Consider the following 18,636-nt stretch of genomic DNA (forward strand, 5'->3'; position numbering starts at 1 on the left):
TATGTGCTTCATACTGGCACATAACTCACTGATATGTTGCTGAGCCATCATTCTGCTGCTGGCATACATTGGCAGGGACTGTTTGAGCAGCAAATTACTTTCCATGCTCTTAAGTGATCTTAGCAAGTGACTTGTCGAAGGCCAGCAGATGCTGCAGGTAGCATTGCCTTGAAAATATGAATCATAAAGACCAATACCTAAAAATTCCACCCATTATTCCCTACACAAGTGAGATATCTCTGAATCGCTTCATTCAAGTAACAACTGCCAGACATGAAGACCATGCATTATGCCCTCCAAAGGAAAATGTCCCATCAAATTTTAATAATGTGCACAACATCAAGTAAACAATCTTTTTTATCTATACAGATATGTGTATGTGTCTGTCCCCTCAATATGTTGCATTGTTTCCCATGCAATGGTTATGCCTTGGTGTCACTCTAACACCAGAGCAGACAACCTGATACCACTCTACCTGCGATCGATGCACTCTGTCTGGCAGCCCTGGGGCCTGGGCCTACTGGGGGACCTCTGGAATAGTAGGGGGCATCTTCCAGGACCTCTCCCACTCGATGCTCTGGAATCAGCAGCAAGAGGGAATGAGAAATGTCAACTTACCTTGGAAGTGCTCTGTGTTTCTGAGGGGTTCACAAGCCTCACTCTCCTCTGATTAAGACATTGCTATGCTGAGCCCAAGGCCAGAGTGGCAAAATGAAAGTGCGTACATTTTAGATCTTCATCCCCATGATAGTCAACAGCCTCCCGACATAAGAAAACATACACTCACCAGATGGGAACCATGACAGAATTCAACAAATGGATAGTTTTCTGCACAGTCCATGCTCTGATCTAGATAGTCTCTGTCTCCACTGCCCTATGTTCCTGTGTATCCCTGTGTACCTCTGCAACTGAAGCATGTTATGATTCAGGGCTAGAGACCCATCATTAGCCCAGGGCTCTACATGGGCCTCACCCACAAACATCCTCCCGCTCTCAGGGTGTTAGGCTGAGCCAGACTGCCTCAGCCACTGGCATGTGTCTATAAAGTGAGCAGCAAGATCTGCTTCTGATCCTCTGGGCAATGCTTTTGAAACCTGTGTAAGTGTAATGTAACTGTTATGGTGGAGGACAAGAGGGAGAGAGATGACAGTCATTCTCTGGGTGTTGTAGGTCTCAGTCAGAAGTGAAAATATATCTTTGCACAATTGATTTTTGCATTTTGTGCTCATGGCAACAATCTGCAGTAAAGAATAACAAGAAAGACATTAAGGAACAGCTCAGACTATTAGGAAGTCAGCTTTGCACATTTTTCTAATATGTTAATATCTCAACTGTATCTCGAAGACATTCTCATTCTGTTGGCTAGTCCAGCCTTCCTGCTCACCTGTAATCTCCAACATATCCCTACTCAAAAATATTATCACTTTGAGTTCACCCACTCCTCTTCCATTCTTTGCCCTCCCTCGACATCGAATGTTTCCTCATCCTGCAAGAAAACGAGTTTGGAGACTTAGAAACATTTCAAGTGACAGCTAACTCCTTTGACCTGATGCATACATTTTAACTGATACTCAGTTGCTCTATTCTACACAACTCTCACTTAGTCCGGTCTCTACTACCATGTGACACTGATCATAGAACACATTTCCAAGACTGGCTTCTCTTCCCATTTGCAAAGTCTCTTTGTTTGGTATCAGAGGCCATTGATGCAACATCACATTTCCTGGTTGATCCAGGGAAGTGGTTCATCCTTCTGTGGCATTGCATCCAGCTTCATGTATGGACCTGACACTGCTCACTTCCCCCATGTGATCTCTGAGATAACCAAGAGGGTCTCCTGCTGTCATCCCTGGGGAAGAACAGTTCCCAGTGTTTCCTGATGACCTGGTGGAGAACCTGCAGGGAAGTAAAACTGACCTATGGGGCTGCTCTTTGTCTGTCTGAAGGCATCTTGATGAATAAGGGGTGTGTTGGGTGATAACAATATGGGTTCAAGAAGGTGAAGTTCCAGATGAAAGTGACAAAGGATGGGGGACAACTGATGGGAGGTTTCAAGGGAGACAGAGGCTAACTCAGCCCAAAATGCTCTGAATGATTTGGGGTCCATCTGGAGAACCTGTCGTTAAGAAGGATGCCTCTGATAGTCCATCAGAGCTATAATTCACTCCTGCCCCACAGCGCGATTGTCCTCTGCACATACTTCCAGTTTACACTGTGGGCATTGCAACTCCTGACAAATGAGCAGAGGCAGCACCTGCTTCCAGTCCCACCACTGGGAGCTGTGTTCCTTCTAAAACATTCAGAGTTTGGACCTGGATGAGCCCGATTCCCATCCAACCCCTAATCTGGATTATACTAGGACCAGTAACATATTGGGCTGCATTAGCAGCTCACTGGCATTTCGAAACCCATAATACCAGACACTATGACTGAGTATATTGGGTGTGTTCAACTTGTATTAATAATACAGGGAGCTGTGCTGATGGTGACATTATAGGCCGACATGCTTATTATTGTAAGAAATGCTGTTTAAGTCATGGCTTCTCAGTGCTTCACTATAGCTCAGCAAATGGATGTGTCGTACAAACCCCTTCAAGTTGGCTCTTTATTCTTAAAGGGATTTCAGCTCAAGAATTTTAAGAAAGATGTCCAGTTTATAGTCGATAGGACATTCAGCATCAGCTATACAGAAGAGAACAAAACAAATGGATATAGTCTTGTTGAAATGCATCTCATTTTTCTGAAGTGAAAAAGGAATTTTAAAATTCAAGTTAGTGTTGAGAGGAAACAACGGAAAAAAGGAAATGGCTGCAATAATGTATAGAAATGATGTATACTTTCAAAACGATATCTAGTAACTAAATCTGACCTTGCATTTTAAACATTCTTTTCAACCAGAAATCCAGATGATGACGATAAGCCTTGGTGCTTTTTTAAAGAACCAAATGGAAAACTGAAATGGGACTTTTGTGCAATCTCTCAATGTGACCCTGGTACGTACAGCTAAAATATTTGTGCTGTTGTTTATGATTGACCACAGCATCATCATATTGCATGATCTGGCTTTTCAAGGATACCATTTTGTTAAAGATTTCATACTTGGATGAGAGGTGGGTGTCAATGGCAAGGATGACATTTGTTGTCTGTGAACTGATTGGCTCTCTGACCATTTCAGAGAGCAGTTACTTTGCTGTGCATCTGGAATCACATGTAAGGCAGATTAGGTATGAATTACAGATTTCCTTAATATAGAGGACATCTTATGGCAATGGTTATCTGGACATCATCAGATTTTTATCGAATTCAAATTTCACCATCTGTCATGACAGGATTTGAATACATGTCCCCAGAATGTTACCTGATTCTGAATTGCTAGTCTACATAAAGTCTCCATGTAGCTTTATAACATCTAGTGACAATACCACTACATCACCGATTATGTAAGACCACTTCTGTATGCATAGTCTTATTTGGTCATTACAACCAAAATAGATGACAATCATGCTAACCAGCAGCATGAAAGTTACAGACTTGAGGCAAATTTTGTACAGGATCTGAGCCATGGATTGTAGAGCCAGAAAGAGACTGGTGCTGCTTTTTTTTAAACTGGCTGGTTGACCAAACTACTTTCCCATCAGGCATTAGTGAGGTCTCCAATAGACCTCTTAAAATCAAGACTTTGGAGATGGAAGTCTTGCCTTCTGAAAATAGTCAGCCAATGAAGAGCCCAGTCCTCATGTGCATTCTGGGGATATAGCAAGTCATGAACCTTATGTCTCTAGTTGAAGGTGTGAAGCATCTTGTATGACATTCTTTTTTTTCTGTAGTACTTATTCATGGTCCTGCATTGTGACACTTTGCATTACTGCCTAAGAAAATGAGGGATGTGGATTTGCAGTCTTCCACACTTCAAAAGTTGGCATCGGGAGAAGACGTGTACCTGTGTATAGCTAGAGTTGAGTAGGACTAAATGGAAATCTTCTTTCACAGAAGTACTTATGATGAGGTCCCTCAGCCATGTCATTGTCTTTAGGGTAACTCAGTGAGCTTGTGACATAAGCAAACCCAAGTGAGGCTGCAAAGGATTGGAAACACTCATCAAGAAAATTCTAAGATTTGGAATTGTTAGAGATAATCATGTCCAGGATTCCATGCATGGAAAACAATTTCCTAAAAGAGATTATCCTAGCCCCTGAGATGGATCAGCTGAGTTTCTAGATTTCAGTCCAGGAATAATAGTTGATTAAAATGAGAAAAACCACTCCAGAAGCTGAAAGGTATCCATGCTAAAGCATTTCCACAGTTGAGCTTCAAAGGATGGTAATGGAACAGTCTCTCATATGAAAAGTGCAGGTGAGTTAGAGAGCATGGCCCCAAACAGATTGATCTGACCCTGCCTGACATGTGGAAGTACTCAGAATTCCCTAGTGGGTCTTTTGCTAGATGTCCATATGAAAGGTTGTAGGATCACCAAATGTTTATATAGACCAAAAGGACATTGGCTACATTAATGTACAGCGCTGTTTAAAACACTTCATAGAGCAAAACCGTTAAGGATATACTTGAGCCAGTCATCAAGGCAGAACATACAGATCTGTGCACATTCTTCATCACATAATTGAACCTAACAAAATTGCTGCAATTTCTTCACTATGCCTCATAAATAAGCAAACAGATAGTGCCTTAAATACGTTGAGTTCTTGGACAATTGTTTGCCTACTTCACCTGAACCACTGACAGATTGTCAGCAGTAGTCTGGTGTTTTCTTGTGTCCATTCCATTACCAAGTCACTTTGCGTGAGCTGCCTTCACATTCTTGGATCTGGGAGGAATCCTCACAAATTCCATTGCTTCTGATTTTGAAAGTCTGACTATGTGGGGCTTGGAATTTCTACCTTCTAAGATTTTGTCTGCAGTCAGTTTAACCTCAAATGTGTGGAGAAAATGTGGAGTTTTTAAAAAATTTCACATTTTTAAATTTCAAAATTTTAAGTTTTTGGAAAAAAGTAATTAAGGCTTCTTTCTTCCCGCATCATCTTAACTTTGTTTGGAATGCCTTTCTCAAACTCTCCTCTTAAATTTCTCAGTTTTAATGAAAAGAACCCCAATTTTCCTTTGGTCCTTCTTCATAGCAAGCAGCCCTTACATAGCTTTCCAATGGTCCAAAATCCTCCAGGAAAGACAACATGAAAATTGTCAGGTAAAGCTTCTGCACTAGACTCAATCAGAAGAACATCCAATGGGTGGTTGAAGTTTGTTGGTTCATGTTAATTTGCATAAATACAAGTGTAAAATTATCCATAACCCAACACAGACAGCATAAGAGAACACAATTTTTTTCTTTCCATTCTTAGTTATTTTTCATGTGCTTCAGACTGGTAACTTGGTGCAATTTTATTAATGTTCTTAACTTCAAAAATAAGTATAGTTCATAAAGGGATGCAGTTCTAATGACAATGACTTTAAGGGGACTATACCAAAACTCTTACCAATATACTTGGTGTACACCCCACAATGGCACGTAGATCAGTAACAGAAGTCATACATAATAATAAAAAAAATTAAGGCAAAGTTCATCACTGTTCAGTTAATGGCTCCTGCGGTTAGGGAAAGCCAGTTAAGGAATGATGGAATAACCTGAAGATGCAGCCAGACGTGACCACCTCACTGGCCTCTGGAATACTAGGCCAGAAGCCTCCACCGAAGAAGCCTACTATACTGGGTCAAAACTGCCTCTGCTGGACGAGGCTGCCTGCCTGGCCATTGGACTACCTAGGTGCAAAAGATGAAGAAGGCCTCCATACAGGAATGAGACCTCCATGCCAGAATGAGACTGCCACACTGGGATGAGATTGTCACACTAGCAGAACACCATGCCGAGCCAAGACAGCCTTTCTCCTCCTTCCGGCGCCCGGGCCTAGCTGTGGACCTGGAGCCTTGGAAGCCTGTGAGCCCGGGCTGGGTGAGTCAGCCCTGGACCTGTTCCTCACTCACTGGGAGACCTCAGGCTGGCTCGTCCTGGCACTGCTGCTGCCGGAGGCCTCCTCCTTCACCCAACACCTTCCAGGCTTAAGAAAAAAGAAAACGAACAGAAGAGATAAAGAAAAGAGCAAAGTTAAAAAGAATTTTAAAAAAGGAAGAAAGCCAACACAAGTGGACAAGTCCCAAGCTCAGCTCCTCCCCTTGCTCTGTCGCCATCTTGAAGAAACGATTTCTCAGTAAACCAAAATTTTAATGCTAAGAAAGATTTTTGAAAGCATAAATACCAGCTCCTGTGCAGCTAAGAAAATGAATGCAGTTTGAATAGCCTTTTAGTAATTGGGGATTTGCAGTCATTTTTTTGGGTAGGCCTTAATTCAGACACATTGAAACATAAATCAGCTAAAGTACTAAGTGTGCTTACACTAAAGTTGAGCATGGTGCAGTACAAAAGACACTCGTGTATCTTAGACGCAATGTAACCAACTATGAAGTAATGTGAATAAAACTACTTCCTGATTAAAAAGGTTGAGCCAAATCTGCCTGGTACACCCTATAGACATTCTTCTTCACCTGATACCATAGTCAAGACTAATATCACCAAAAAGGCTTGGTACCAATTAATCAACCTAAAAAGTTCCTGATCATATCCAACATTTAACAGTTTTGGTGTAACTCACCCAAATTCTAATTCTATTATACTGCTTCAGACAAATGTCTTGAAATGAATGCAAACTTCTCCGCAGTGATTTGCTCAGGTGATGTTCTTTGCTGACAGAAACAATAATTTTTATTCCATGTCCTTTTATTTTTCAGGTTATGGTATGGTATAGGAACGGAACCTCTTAGACAATAACCTAAAGTATTTTGTGTTCTGTTGTAGGAACCACTGCAGCACCTGAACCAGAGGCTGAGCCAACATCTATGATCCCGACTTCTTTTGAAAGTTGTGGAAAAGTAGGATTGAGAAGAAATTTAAGCCGCATCTATGGTGGGCAGAAGACAGCTCGTGGCAGGCACCCTTGGCAGGCATCTGTGCAACTAAAAATTGCACTAAGTATTTATGATGCAGGACACCAATGTGGAGGAACCTTAATTGCGCCCTGTTGGGTTCTTACTGCAGCTCACTGCTTAGAAGCAAGGTATGAACTTAGGAACAAACAACATTACTTTAGTCTAACCTGGAAGAGATAGATTTTGATGGAAATAAGATGGATTATGGTTAACTATTGAAAATATTATTATTTGGATAAAATGCATTAATAAAGAGTTTTTGAACACTTCCAGACTTCAAAGGATGCGATCCTTTCCATCACCATGGCTTAGCAATTTTTATTTCCAGTTTGAGGCAAAAACAATTGGATCATCATGAAAACTTCTGCAACTGTGAATGCATAAGCAATTTTGAAAGTCACTGTTCAATATGAAAGTGTAATAAAGTGTAGGAGAACAAATTTGGTGAAGCTATCTGAAATGAAGAAGCAATCATTATCTGATACTGAATTATGAAACAAAAAGACATAGAAAATAGATTCAACATGATCATGGCTGATCATCTATCTCAATACTATACTAGTGCACTCTCCCAGAACCCCTTGATACCCTTGGCTTCTAGAAATTTATCTGTTTATTTCTTGAATGTGTTCAGTGACTTCACATCCAAAGTTCTCTGTGGTATTGAACTTCACAGGACCACCACTCTCTGAGGGAAGAACTTTCTCCTTATCTCGGTCTGAAATGACATTTTCTGTGACCACAATTCCTTGTTCTAGTACCTCCAGTCCAGAGAAACATCATCCCTACATCCAGACTGTCCAGCCTTGTCAGAAGTTTTCATATTTCAATGAAATCCCTCATTCTTCTAAACTCTAGTAAATGCAGACCCGATCTCTTTTCGAATGACAAATCTGCCTCTGCAAGAATCAATGTTGTGAACCTTCACTACCTCCACATCCAGTATAATTCTCCCTTGGCAAAAGGCCTAAACTCCACACAATATTCCTGCTGTGATCTCATCAACCTGTACAGCTACATAAATTGTCCTTGTCCAGTACTCGAACCCTCTTGCAATGAAAGCTGACATGTTACTTACCTTCCTAACTGTTTGTTGCATGTGTGCTTTCTTTTAATGATCAGTGTACAAAGACACAAAGGTCCTTGTGCATATCAACATTTTCCAATCTATCACCATTTAAGTAATACTCTGCCATAGAATCATAGAGATGCACAGCAAGGAAACACGTCTTTCGGTCCAACACGTCCATGCCAACCAAATATACTAATTAATCTAGTCCCATTTGCCAGCACTTGGCCCATATCTCTCCAAACCCTTCCTATTCATGTACCCATCCAGATGCCTTTTAAATGCTGTAATTGTACCAGCCTCCACCATTTCCTCTGGCAGCACATTCCAAACATGCACCACCCTCTGTGTTAAAAAGTTGCTCCTTAGGTCTCATATCTTTCCCCACTCACCCTCAACCTATGCCCTCCAGTTCTGGACTCCCCCAGCCCAGGGAAAAAAAAACTTGCCTATTTATCCTATCTCTGCCCCTCATGATTTTATAAACCTCTATAAGGTCACCCCTCAGCCTCCGACGCTCCAGGGAGAGTAGCCCCAGCCTATTCAACCTCTCCCTATAGCTCAAATCCTCCAACCCTGGCAACATCCTTGCAAATCTTTTCTGAACCCTTCACAAGCTTCACAACATCCATTCTGTTTTTCCAAAGTCAGTAACTTCACATTTATCTAGGTTGTTCAGTATCTGCCATCCATTTGCCTATGAACTCAACTTGTCTTAATTGTCCTGAAGTCTCTTTGTGTCTTCCTCACTACTCATACAGGCCCTAGTTGTGACATCAGCAACCTCGAAAATATTATATTTGATTGTGTGGAGTTCATCCTAGCAATCCTTCCCTGAACTGCCTTCAATGAAACAATGTTTTCCCTAAATAAGGGCATTGATATACATTGTGAATAGCTGTGACCCATGCACTAATCCTGGTATTGTCCAATTTACCACCATCTTCCACTCCAAAATAAACCATTTAGTCCTACTCTCTCTTTTCTATTTGCAACCAATTCTCAATCCATGTCAATAAATTACCATTAAATCCAATGTGCTTTTATTTTGCATAATAACCTCTAATTTGGGACTTCACCAAATGCTTTCTGAAAATTCAAATATACCACATTCATTGATTTTCCCTCATCGTTTCTAGTTGTTACATCACTAAAATAATCCAATAGATTTATCAGACTTGTTTTCCCTTTCATAAATCCATGTTGACTTTGTGTAATCCTGCTGGTACTTTCTAAGTGCCCTGTTATCACACCCGTTTTAATAAATTATAGCACTTTTCCCTGTTCATCATTACTACTTCTGTTCAGACAATAAGGGTCCCACATTTGTCTTCAATAATATTGTTCTGTTTAAATTTTTGCAGAAACTCTCGCAAACTCTTACATTGCTTGCAAGTTTACTCTCATACTCTTCGAGGAGAAAGTGAGGTCTGCAGATGCTGGAGATCAAAGTTGAAACTTTATTGCTGGAACAGCACAGCAGGTCAGGCAGCCCTGGATGCTGCCTGACCTGCTGTGCTGTTACAGCAATAAAGTTTCAACTACTCTCATACTCTACCTTTCTCAATCAATGTCTTGGACATCCTTTGATTCATTCTAAACTGCTGCCAATTCTCAGGCTAGCTCCCTTTTCTATCAACTTTTCTTGGTTTCTCTTTGGACCTAATATAATACATTATTTGTTCTGTTAACCACGGTTGAGCCATATTTCCTGTTGGATTCTTCTGCCTGATAGAAAGGTAAACCTGTTGCAATGTATTCATTCATTCCTTAAACATTAACAATTATTATACATTGTTTTCTGAAAATTGCCACGGTACTTTATTTGCTGATTCAGCAATGCCAAGGCTTGAATAAGGCCATACATGAGTTCATTTCATTTGGTTAATAAAGTCTGCAGTAATAGGTATGTTGCATTACTTTCAGCTTCTTTTTATGTAACGTTTGCAAATGCTAACCTCTCGAGTTGCTTATCAACCTTATCAGATAATATTAAATGAGTCTGAGCTCAAAAGTGAGCAGTTGACTGGATAAGGCATAGAATATTATGTTAATGTTATTCCTTACGTGCTCTCCCCGAAACAGATCATTGGCTCATTCTCTTTTGATGCTTCATAATGAAATGTTTTCTCAGCAGTTTTTTTGTTAATGGTTTTGTTAAAAGTTGGCAAATGGAGTATAGTGGAAGAAAATGTAAAGTTGTTTGTTTTGTAAGGGAGAACAGAGTGTTATTTAAATGGAGGAAAACACAAAGGGGGTTCTTGTGCACAAATCACAGAAAGCTAGCAGACAGGCGCAGCAGGTAGTCAGGAAGCCTAATGAAATGTTGACCCTTATTTCAAGTGGGTCACAGTATAAGAGTAGGGACATTTTACTGCAACTGTATAAGGTGCTGGTGAGACAATATCTAGAACACTAGAGTTTTGGTCCCCTTACTTAAGGAAAAACATTGTTTCATTGAAGACAGTTCAGGGAAGGATTGCTAGGATGACCTCCCGTATTGAGGGATTGTCTTACGAGCAAAGGCTAAACAGGTTGGGACTCTACTCACTGAAGTCTAGAAGAATGATAGGTGATCCCATTGAAACATAAAGAGGCTTGACGGGGTAAATGCTGAGAGGATGTTCCCCCTCACGGGAGAGCCTAGGACCAGAGGCCATAGTCTCAGAATAAAGGGGCGCCAATTTAAGACTGAGTTGAGAAGGAATTTCTTCTCTCAGAGGGTTGAGAGTCTTTAGAACTTCTTGCCACAGAGAGCTGTGGGGACACAGTCCTTGTGTATATTTATGGCTGAGATAGATAGATTCTTGACTAGTAGCTAAATCAAGAGTTACAGGGAAAATGTGGAAAGTGGATGTGAGGAATGTGTAATCAGACATGAACCTATTGAATACACAGCAGGCTTGAGGGGACAAACAACCTACTCTGGTTCCTATTTCTTATGGTCTTGGGGCTTGTTGTTGCCTTCCACTCTCAGAGCCAAGAAATGCAGGCAGGGTCAAGATCCACCTCAACCAGAACAGGATTCAAATCTGCACCATTAGCCATGATCTGAACTGTACTCTGGCCTGTTGAACTTACAATTTATGGAACACCAGTGGTGTTCTGGACCCTCTGCTCTTTGTGATTTTTACAAATGACTTGGATGAGGAAGTGGAAGAGTGGGTTAGTAAGTTTGCCAATGACATGAAGGTTGGTGGAGTTGTGGATAGTATGGAGGGCTGTTGTAGGTTGCACTGACATTAGGACATTGACAGGATGCACAGCTGGGCTGAGAAGTGGCAGATGAAGTTCAACCAGAGAAAATTAGAAGTGATTCATTTTAGAAGGTTGAATTTGAATTTAGATTACAGGGTTAAAGGCAGGATTCTTGGCAGTGTGGAAGAATAGAGGGATCTTGCAGTCCATATCCATAAATCCCTCAAAGTTGCCACCCATGTTGATAGGGTTGTTAAGAAGCCATATGGTATGTTTGCTTTCATTAGTGGGGGAATTTACTTTAAGAGCTGCAAGATTATGCTGCAGCGCTATAAAGCCCTGAGGGTGCAGAAGAAATTTACCAGGATGCTACCTGAACTAGAGGACATGTCTTATGAAGAAAGATTGAGGGAGCTAGGGCTTTTCTTATTGGAGTGAAGAAGGATGAGAGGTATCTTGATGGAGGTTTACAAGATGATAAAAGGCATAGATAGACTGGATAGCTAGAGACCTTTTCCCAGGGTCAAAATGGCTATCACCAAGGGGGCATAATTGTAAGGTGATCGGAGGAAGGTTTAGGGGAAATGTCAGAGGTAGGTTCTTTCTACAGAGGATGATGAGTGTCTACAGTGGTGGTAGAGTCAAATACATTAGGGACGTTTAAGCAATTCTTGGATAGGCACATGGATGATAGTACAATGAAGGGTATGTAGGTTAGTCTGATCTTAGAATAGGTTAAAAGGTTAGCACAGCATCGAGGGCCAAAGGGCCTGTACTGTACTGTTCCATGTTCTATGTTCCATAGCACATCTCCATGAAAATGGACTCCTTTGGCTATACATTCTGTCAGCATGATCTTAATCTTCACAATCACCCGATGAAGGAGCAGCGCTCCAAAAGCTTGTGCTTTCCAAATAAACCTGTTGGACTGTAACCTGGTATTGTGTGATTTTTAACTTTGTCAACCCAGTCCAACACTGGAACTTCCAAGTTATGTTCCATATGGTTATTAAAAACCATTTTCTACTAAAATAAATAAGAAATAATTTTTTTAAAAAGTGATACGAAATAAAATATATAAAAATTAAGTAACATAGATAGTAAGTGTAAAAATTGACTTTTTAATATTGCAGTAGTACTATTGTTTTAAAAGTATCCATTTTACTTGTTAAAGGCATTAAGATTTGTTAATTATCTGCCAGTACAAACCTGTGTTTATTATCGGTAGCTCTGCATATGACTGTACAGTGGGATTTAATCACTATGTTGACTTTTTATCAGAATCTAATTATTTTTATCACTCCAATGACTTGTAGCACTCAAGCCAAGCACTATCAGGTACTACTTGGGAAACACAATATAGATCAAACAGAACTAAATGAACAAAAGTTCAACGTTGAGCAAATAATTGTGCATCCAAACTATGAAGAAACTGAAAATGCCTTGTACAGTGACATTGGTGAGGAAACTATTTGCTTAATCAGCTAGTAAGTTGCAAGTTTAAAATCACAGCGATTACTGGTTGACTGGTTCCATATTGGTAAGAAAGACTTCCAGAGAAATAATGGAGTTTTCTTTCTCTACTTGTTTAATGCAATGCCAAAGTAACTCCATGGATAATACCATGTGCAGAAGCTCACACTTTGAAGAAATGAGTAGCAGCTTTATCTTGCAAATTTGTTATATTGCAAATTTGTAATCCTGCTGCCAAATTTTGAAAGTCAGGCATATACTCCTTCTAATTTTCCATTTGAGACAAACTTAATTCCCAAGTTGATTACCTCAGAAAGCAAAGTTCCAGTCAGGGAGATAGGTTCACTAAACAATTCTCGATGTTATTAGTGATCTCCACAATAGTTGTTTGGTTATTTTCATGAATCTGCTTTGATTTACTACCTTTAAAATCATTTTGCCTGTTTCAGAACAAAGGAACATAAACCTTGGAGCTGGTTTAAGTTCACAATCACACCTTCTGTTTGCACACACAGTCTTTGACTCCCTTGTCTATCAAACATTCAGTTAAGTCTGCCTAGAATAAATTCAATGATACACCTTCACTATTTTCTGGAGAACAGAATTCACAAAGTCTCAGAGATGCAAGTATTATCTTCATTTTAAAAAGGAGACCACTTATTCTTAAATTGTATCCACTAGTTCTAGAATCCTCCACAAGAGGAAACATCTGCACTTTAGCCATTCTATCAAGGTCTCTAAGGAATTTTTGGTTTCAAAATATAATTTCAAAATTAAGATCAACGATAATATCCCAGTTTCTCTGGATGTTGTGTAATGCATTTGAAAGACTTTTTGCTAAAAAGAGCAAACCTATCCTAAGTTATGTATGACTTTATGCATGGAAATCTTAAAATAATTCATTACTTGTATTTCAGCCTTAATGAAATTACAAAGAGTTGGAGGAGAGTGCAGCAAGGAAACAAAATATGTCCGAGCAGCATGTTTGCCAGATGTTGAGTTACCTCTCAACTCAGAATGCTATATTTCAGGATGGGGTGTAACTAAAGCAGGTTAGCAAATGCATTATGTTAATTTTATTTTTTTTATTGAAAAGTTAAATTTCTGTGCTAAGAACTTAATACTCATGCATTTTGTTCTTTTCAGGGAACGGATCAAAATATTTATTGGATGCATCTGTGAAACTAATCTCTCAACGAATTTGCAATAGACCAACATCTTATGATGGTGTCATTGATAACACCATGATCTGTGCAGGAAATCTAGAAGGAGGAGTAGATAGTTGCCAGGTTGGTCTCATACTTAATTCCTGAGATGATTGCTCTAATAATTGTTAAGGAATTCTCATTATTAAGGGGTATGTTTTCCACATTGTTGATAATGAAAGCACTTGGAAACTTGGCTTCCCAATGTGAAATCTACACTCTAGAATGGACAGCACAGAGTTCAACATCGCCACCATACTAGCATTCTTTCATTTTCAATAAGCCATATTCTGAAAACAAAAACTTGAATAAAATGTCTTCACCTTGATAGAGACTAATGTTTGCAAAATTATTGCTCACACTGTGAGGGTATAGATTGGTTACCAGTACCTGCTCCATAAAGTGGAAGGTATTGCAAATCTAGTGTGTATCCAGCTTCTGATCTCATTCTGAAGGCAAATGCCTTTGTATCTAAACCCTAGTTTTACTGTGTTCCAACTATTTATAATTTCATCGCACATTCTGGTGCTGGATGACACTTTTATCCCAGTTTTATTTATGATAATCAGCTAGATATGTGTCGTGCTGTATTTACATTTCTACATTTCTAAGACTTAATAACGTAATAGAATATCAGCACTTGTCAATGCATCACTAGCTTTATTCTGACAGTTATAAATTATGAGGCAGTTCAGAGTGCTGGGCAATATATGGCTTTCCTGTTTCTAACAGGAACCTAGAATGCCCAGTTCAAGTCTGCCACCAAAGTAGTTCTGATCCAGACATTAGCAGGAATAAACTGTTGTATCATCATCTTCATGGTGTTATGACCTAAATGATGAAATGCAACTGGAGCCTCAGGTTTGTGACTAATTCCTTGTCAGAATACTGGAATGATATTCACCATCTTCCAATTACCCAACAGACTTGAGCCTCCAAAGATTATCGGAAAAAAAATGTCTGTGATTTCTGCTTTCAATTCCTTGTAGATTTCAGGATATATGCTATTTCACCCAGGGGCTTTATGGATATTTCATTCTTCCAATTTCTCTGTAATGGATCTTTACTAACTTCGCTGGGCCCCTTTCATTCAATCTGCAATTTGCTTACAGTACTCATTTGTGAAAATTGATGTGAACAATCCATTCAATATGTTTCCACATCCTAATCATCTCTAATACTTTTAGCTAATTTATCTTTTAATGGACATATCTGTTCTCTGACCTTCTCTCTGCTATTAACATAGTTAAAGAACATTTTTTGAGTGGCTCTGGCTGGACTCCCATTTGTGTTTTCCTTTTTCTTACACTTTCTCATACTTTCTTCTGCTTCCCTTGGATGCTTTTGTGTTTATCGTGTGTATTTGATTTGTATTAAAGTAAACCTGTGTGATTGTTAGGTTCAACCTAACTTATGAACTCCATCTCTAGGTTATGTATGGTTCCTTTTATACATTGCAACATCATTTGGCTCTTCCTCTCACTTTGTTGTGTACTTCAATTGACCACGTTTCTTTCTATTTGATTTTTAGCATTATTTTCATTTCATTTTCGACAGGACATTTTCTCAGCTCCCAAATCCGCCCTTCTAACCTTCTTGAGCAGCACAATTTTAGTGGTTGATTAACCTCCAACACGAAATTCAACACGGCTTTTGTGCATGTTCTGAAACCTTCTCTGGCTGCCTTGATGCAATTTTAGCCACCCTTCTGTGTCTGACATTGACCCACTGATGTTGAAGCTCCTATAGGTGATTGGTGCAAATATGACTAATAAAACTAATTTCTAAAGGTCAAATATTCTAGACCTAATTCGGAAACACGTTAAATTGAGAGTGTTGGAAGACAAAGCCAGCTGTTGAATAAATTAGATTAGATTAGATTAGATTACTTTACAGTGTGGAAACAGGCCCTTCGGCCCAACAAGTCCACACCGACCCGCCGAAGCGTAACCCACCCATACCCCTACATTTACCCCTTACCTAACACTACCGGCAATTTAGCATGACCAATTCACCTGACCTGCACATCTTTGGACTGTGGGAGGAAACCGGAGCACCCGGAGGAAACCCACGCAGACACGGGGAGAACGTGCAAACTCCACACAGTCAGTCACCTGAGACGGGAATTGAACCCGGGTCTCTGGCGCTGCGAGGCAGCAGTGCTAACCACTGTGCCACCGTGCCACCCACAAATGTCTCTGCTTCTGACCAATTTGATACATGTCTTTGATTTCAGAGACAGACTCCTTTCACTGAGAACACTGCAGCTCTTCTATACACTGCTATTGTCACTTTTTAGTTGATCTCCTTAATGATGTCTCTTTTCTTTTCTATCTCAGTACTGTATGCATTGTAGTTCAATCGGAAGATTAAAGGATTCATAAATCCCAAATCTGCCTTGAGTAATCTGTTTTCAGCCAAAGGATTTTGAAGTGTGGAAGCAAGTCTCAGTGCCCCTGGGCCAGGAAATGGGGTGGGAGAATTCAAACATAACATGAGATTTAATCACATGGACAGTCCATTGATCATGAAACAAAAGGTTCTTATTCCACTGACAGCAGGTTATTACAAACATGAAGGAAAAATTAGGTTAGCACAAAAGAGACAGTATTTACACGGCACAAGCCTATCGTTCACATTTGGTTGAGAAAAGTCTTTGTCTCCTCCATCCCATAAGGCTTCTTTCACCCAAAGAATCATATAATCCCTACAGTGTGGAAACAGGCCCTTCGGCCCAACAAGTCCACACTGACCCTCCGAAGAGTAACCCACCCAGATCCATTGCTCTACACTATTACTCTACATTTACACCGACTAATGCACCTAACCTATATGTCCCTGAACACTATGGCCAATTTACCTAACCTGCACAACTTTGGATTGTGGGAGGAAACCAGAGCACCCTGAGGAAACCCACGCAGACATGGGGAGAATGTGCAAACTCCACACAGATAGTTGTGCAAGGCCGGAATTGAACCTGGGTGCCTGGTGCTGTGAGGCAGCAGTGCTAACCACTGAGCCACCCATTCCTCCATGGGGAGTCTGTTCAGCTGTCCCAGTTGTCATACCAGTGTCCTCAAATAAAGGCACAATATGCACATATTGCAACTCTGCAACAAACACTGGAGAAACTCAGCAGGTCTGGCAGCATCTACTGAGAACAAAACAGAGCTCATGGTTCAAGTTTGGTATGACTTTTTTTCGGAATGACAACTCTTTTGAAGACAAATTATACAAGACTTGAATCATTAACTCTGATTGTCTTTCCACCGAGGCTGCTGGGCCTGCTGAATTTCTCCAACATTCTCTGTATTTGTGCCAGGACCCTCCTTCACTATCACCCCCTGCTGCTGGAGGTCCCAGCAAAAGTGCTTGAGCGACTCTCCCTCCCTTACCATTACTAGTTGATATTTAAGACTCCATTACACAAGGTGCCCCCTGAATTATTTCCCAGTGTCTCTCTGTGCGTATTAGTGGACAAATGCAAAGTTTCAGCCTTTCACATTCACATCAACATAGCTGCCGTGCAATGTGATATGTAGCATACTGTTGCTGTTTGCTCAACTAGTGGTCTTGTGGCACAGTGTAATGTCCCTACTTCTGAGGTAGGAGGCCTAGGTTCAAGTCTCACCTACTCTAGAGTTTTGGCTGGACAGGTTGATTAAAAGTTTTTTTGTACCTGCTGACACCCAATTCCGAGACAAATACAGGAAAAATGGCCACTTGAGCAAGAAAGCAGATAGTTGCTGGCTCCAGTGGAACTGCATCCCAGCAGGACTCAGAGGCAACAATAGCAGAGGGAGGGGGGAAACAGGAAGCAACAAATGAAACAATTTAACCCAATGCTGTCAATTTTGTTACAGGGTGATTCTGGAGGACCACTGACTTGTGTGAAAGATGGACTTTACCAGATCTATGGCGTAGTGAGCTGGGGAGATCGCTGTGGGGTGAAAAATAAACCAGGTGTTTATGCCCGTGTCATCAACTTCCTCAGCTGGATTCAAGGAATAATATACTAATGACTAATTTTACAATGTGAAACTTAAGTTCAACGTGCTTAACATTCATCCACACAATTCAGAGGAAGGACTTATATAATTCTCAAGTAAAATGTCTACAGGTTGTGTTACTTAACCTGGATTTTAATTGTTTAAAACTTACTATTGCTTAAGTACATTAAATGCATTGTATATCTCACAAAACATTGTTCATAAGCAGGGAGGTATGACATAAAAGCATCTCAGTAGGTAATTGGTGATAATAATTCAAAAGTGAAAATAATAAAACCTCCCACTTACATAAGACAGAGGATGAGATAAAAGAAAAATGTACACTTTACTCCATGCTAATTTTGAAAGGGCAAAGAAGTTGGTTGTTATATTTTTAATAAACTGAAGTGCATTAATTGTCTTTCCATTTATTCTTTGTGTCCTACAGCATACAGAACATAATTTCAACTTGCGCTTCTCAATTCAACACTTGTAAACAATTTACTACAGGAGAATCCATAAAAAAGTTTAAATTACTACTGTAATGTTATTTTATATACAGAATGCTCATAACAAATCCCCCTTTCAGCTATTTCAACATTGCTGTTAATTATTGAGGTGAACAACGCATGCCCACCAAAATAATGGGGAGTGGATTTTGTAACAAAAGTTTACTAAGTACTCATATAACAATCACGAAGTATAATCT

The 18,636-nt window shown here is 40.0% G+C and overlaps 1 protein-coding gene across 2 annotated transcripts in view; it reads left to right on the plus strand.

Annotated features, from left to right (window-relative positions):
* The window catches only part of LOC122561200 (hyaluronan-binding protein 2-like), a 47,393-nt gene extending 29,050 nt beyond the window's left edge, over window positions 1-18,343 (plus strand). For both annotated transcript variants that reach the window (XM_043712774.1, XM_043712775.1), the window contains exons 8-13: window positions 2,899-2,993; window positions 6,863-7,121; window positions 12,577-12,719; window positions 13,651-13,785; window positions 13,880-14,022; window positions 17,802-18,343. In XM_043712774.1, the coding sequence (XP_043568709.1) occupies window positions 2,899-2,993; window positions 6,863-7,121; window positions 12,577-12,719; window positions 13,651-13,785; window positions 13,880-14,022; window positions 17,802-17,957 (931 nt within the window). In that variant the 3' untranslated portion in view covers window positions 17,958-18,343. The remainder of the gene's footprint in view (window positions 1-2,898; window positions 2,994-6,862; window positions 7,122-12,576; window positions 12,720-13,650; window positions 13,786-13,879; window positions 14,023-17,801) is intronic.
* Window positions 18,344-18,636: the final 293 nt, after the last annotated feature.

This window comes from Chiloscyllium plagiosum, chromosome 22 (genome assembly GCF_004010195.1).
Source record: "Chiloscyllium plagiosum isolate BGI_BamShark_2017 chromosome 22, ASM401019v2, whole genome shotgun sequence".
Taxonomy (NCBI): domain Eukaryota; kingdom Metazoa; phylum Chordata; class Chondrichthyes; order Orectolobiformes; family Hemiscylliidae; genus Chiloscyllium; species Chiloscyllium plagiosum.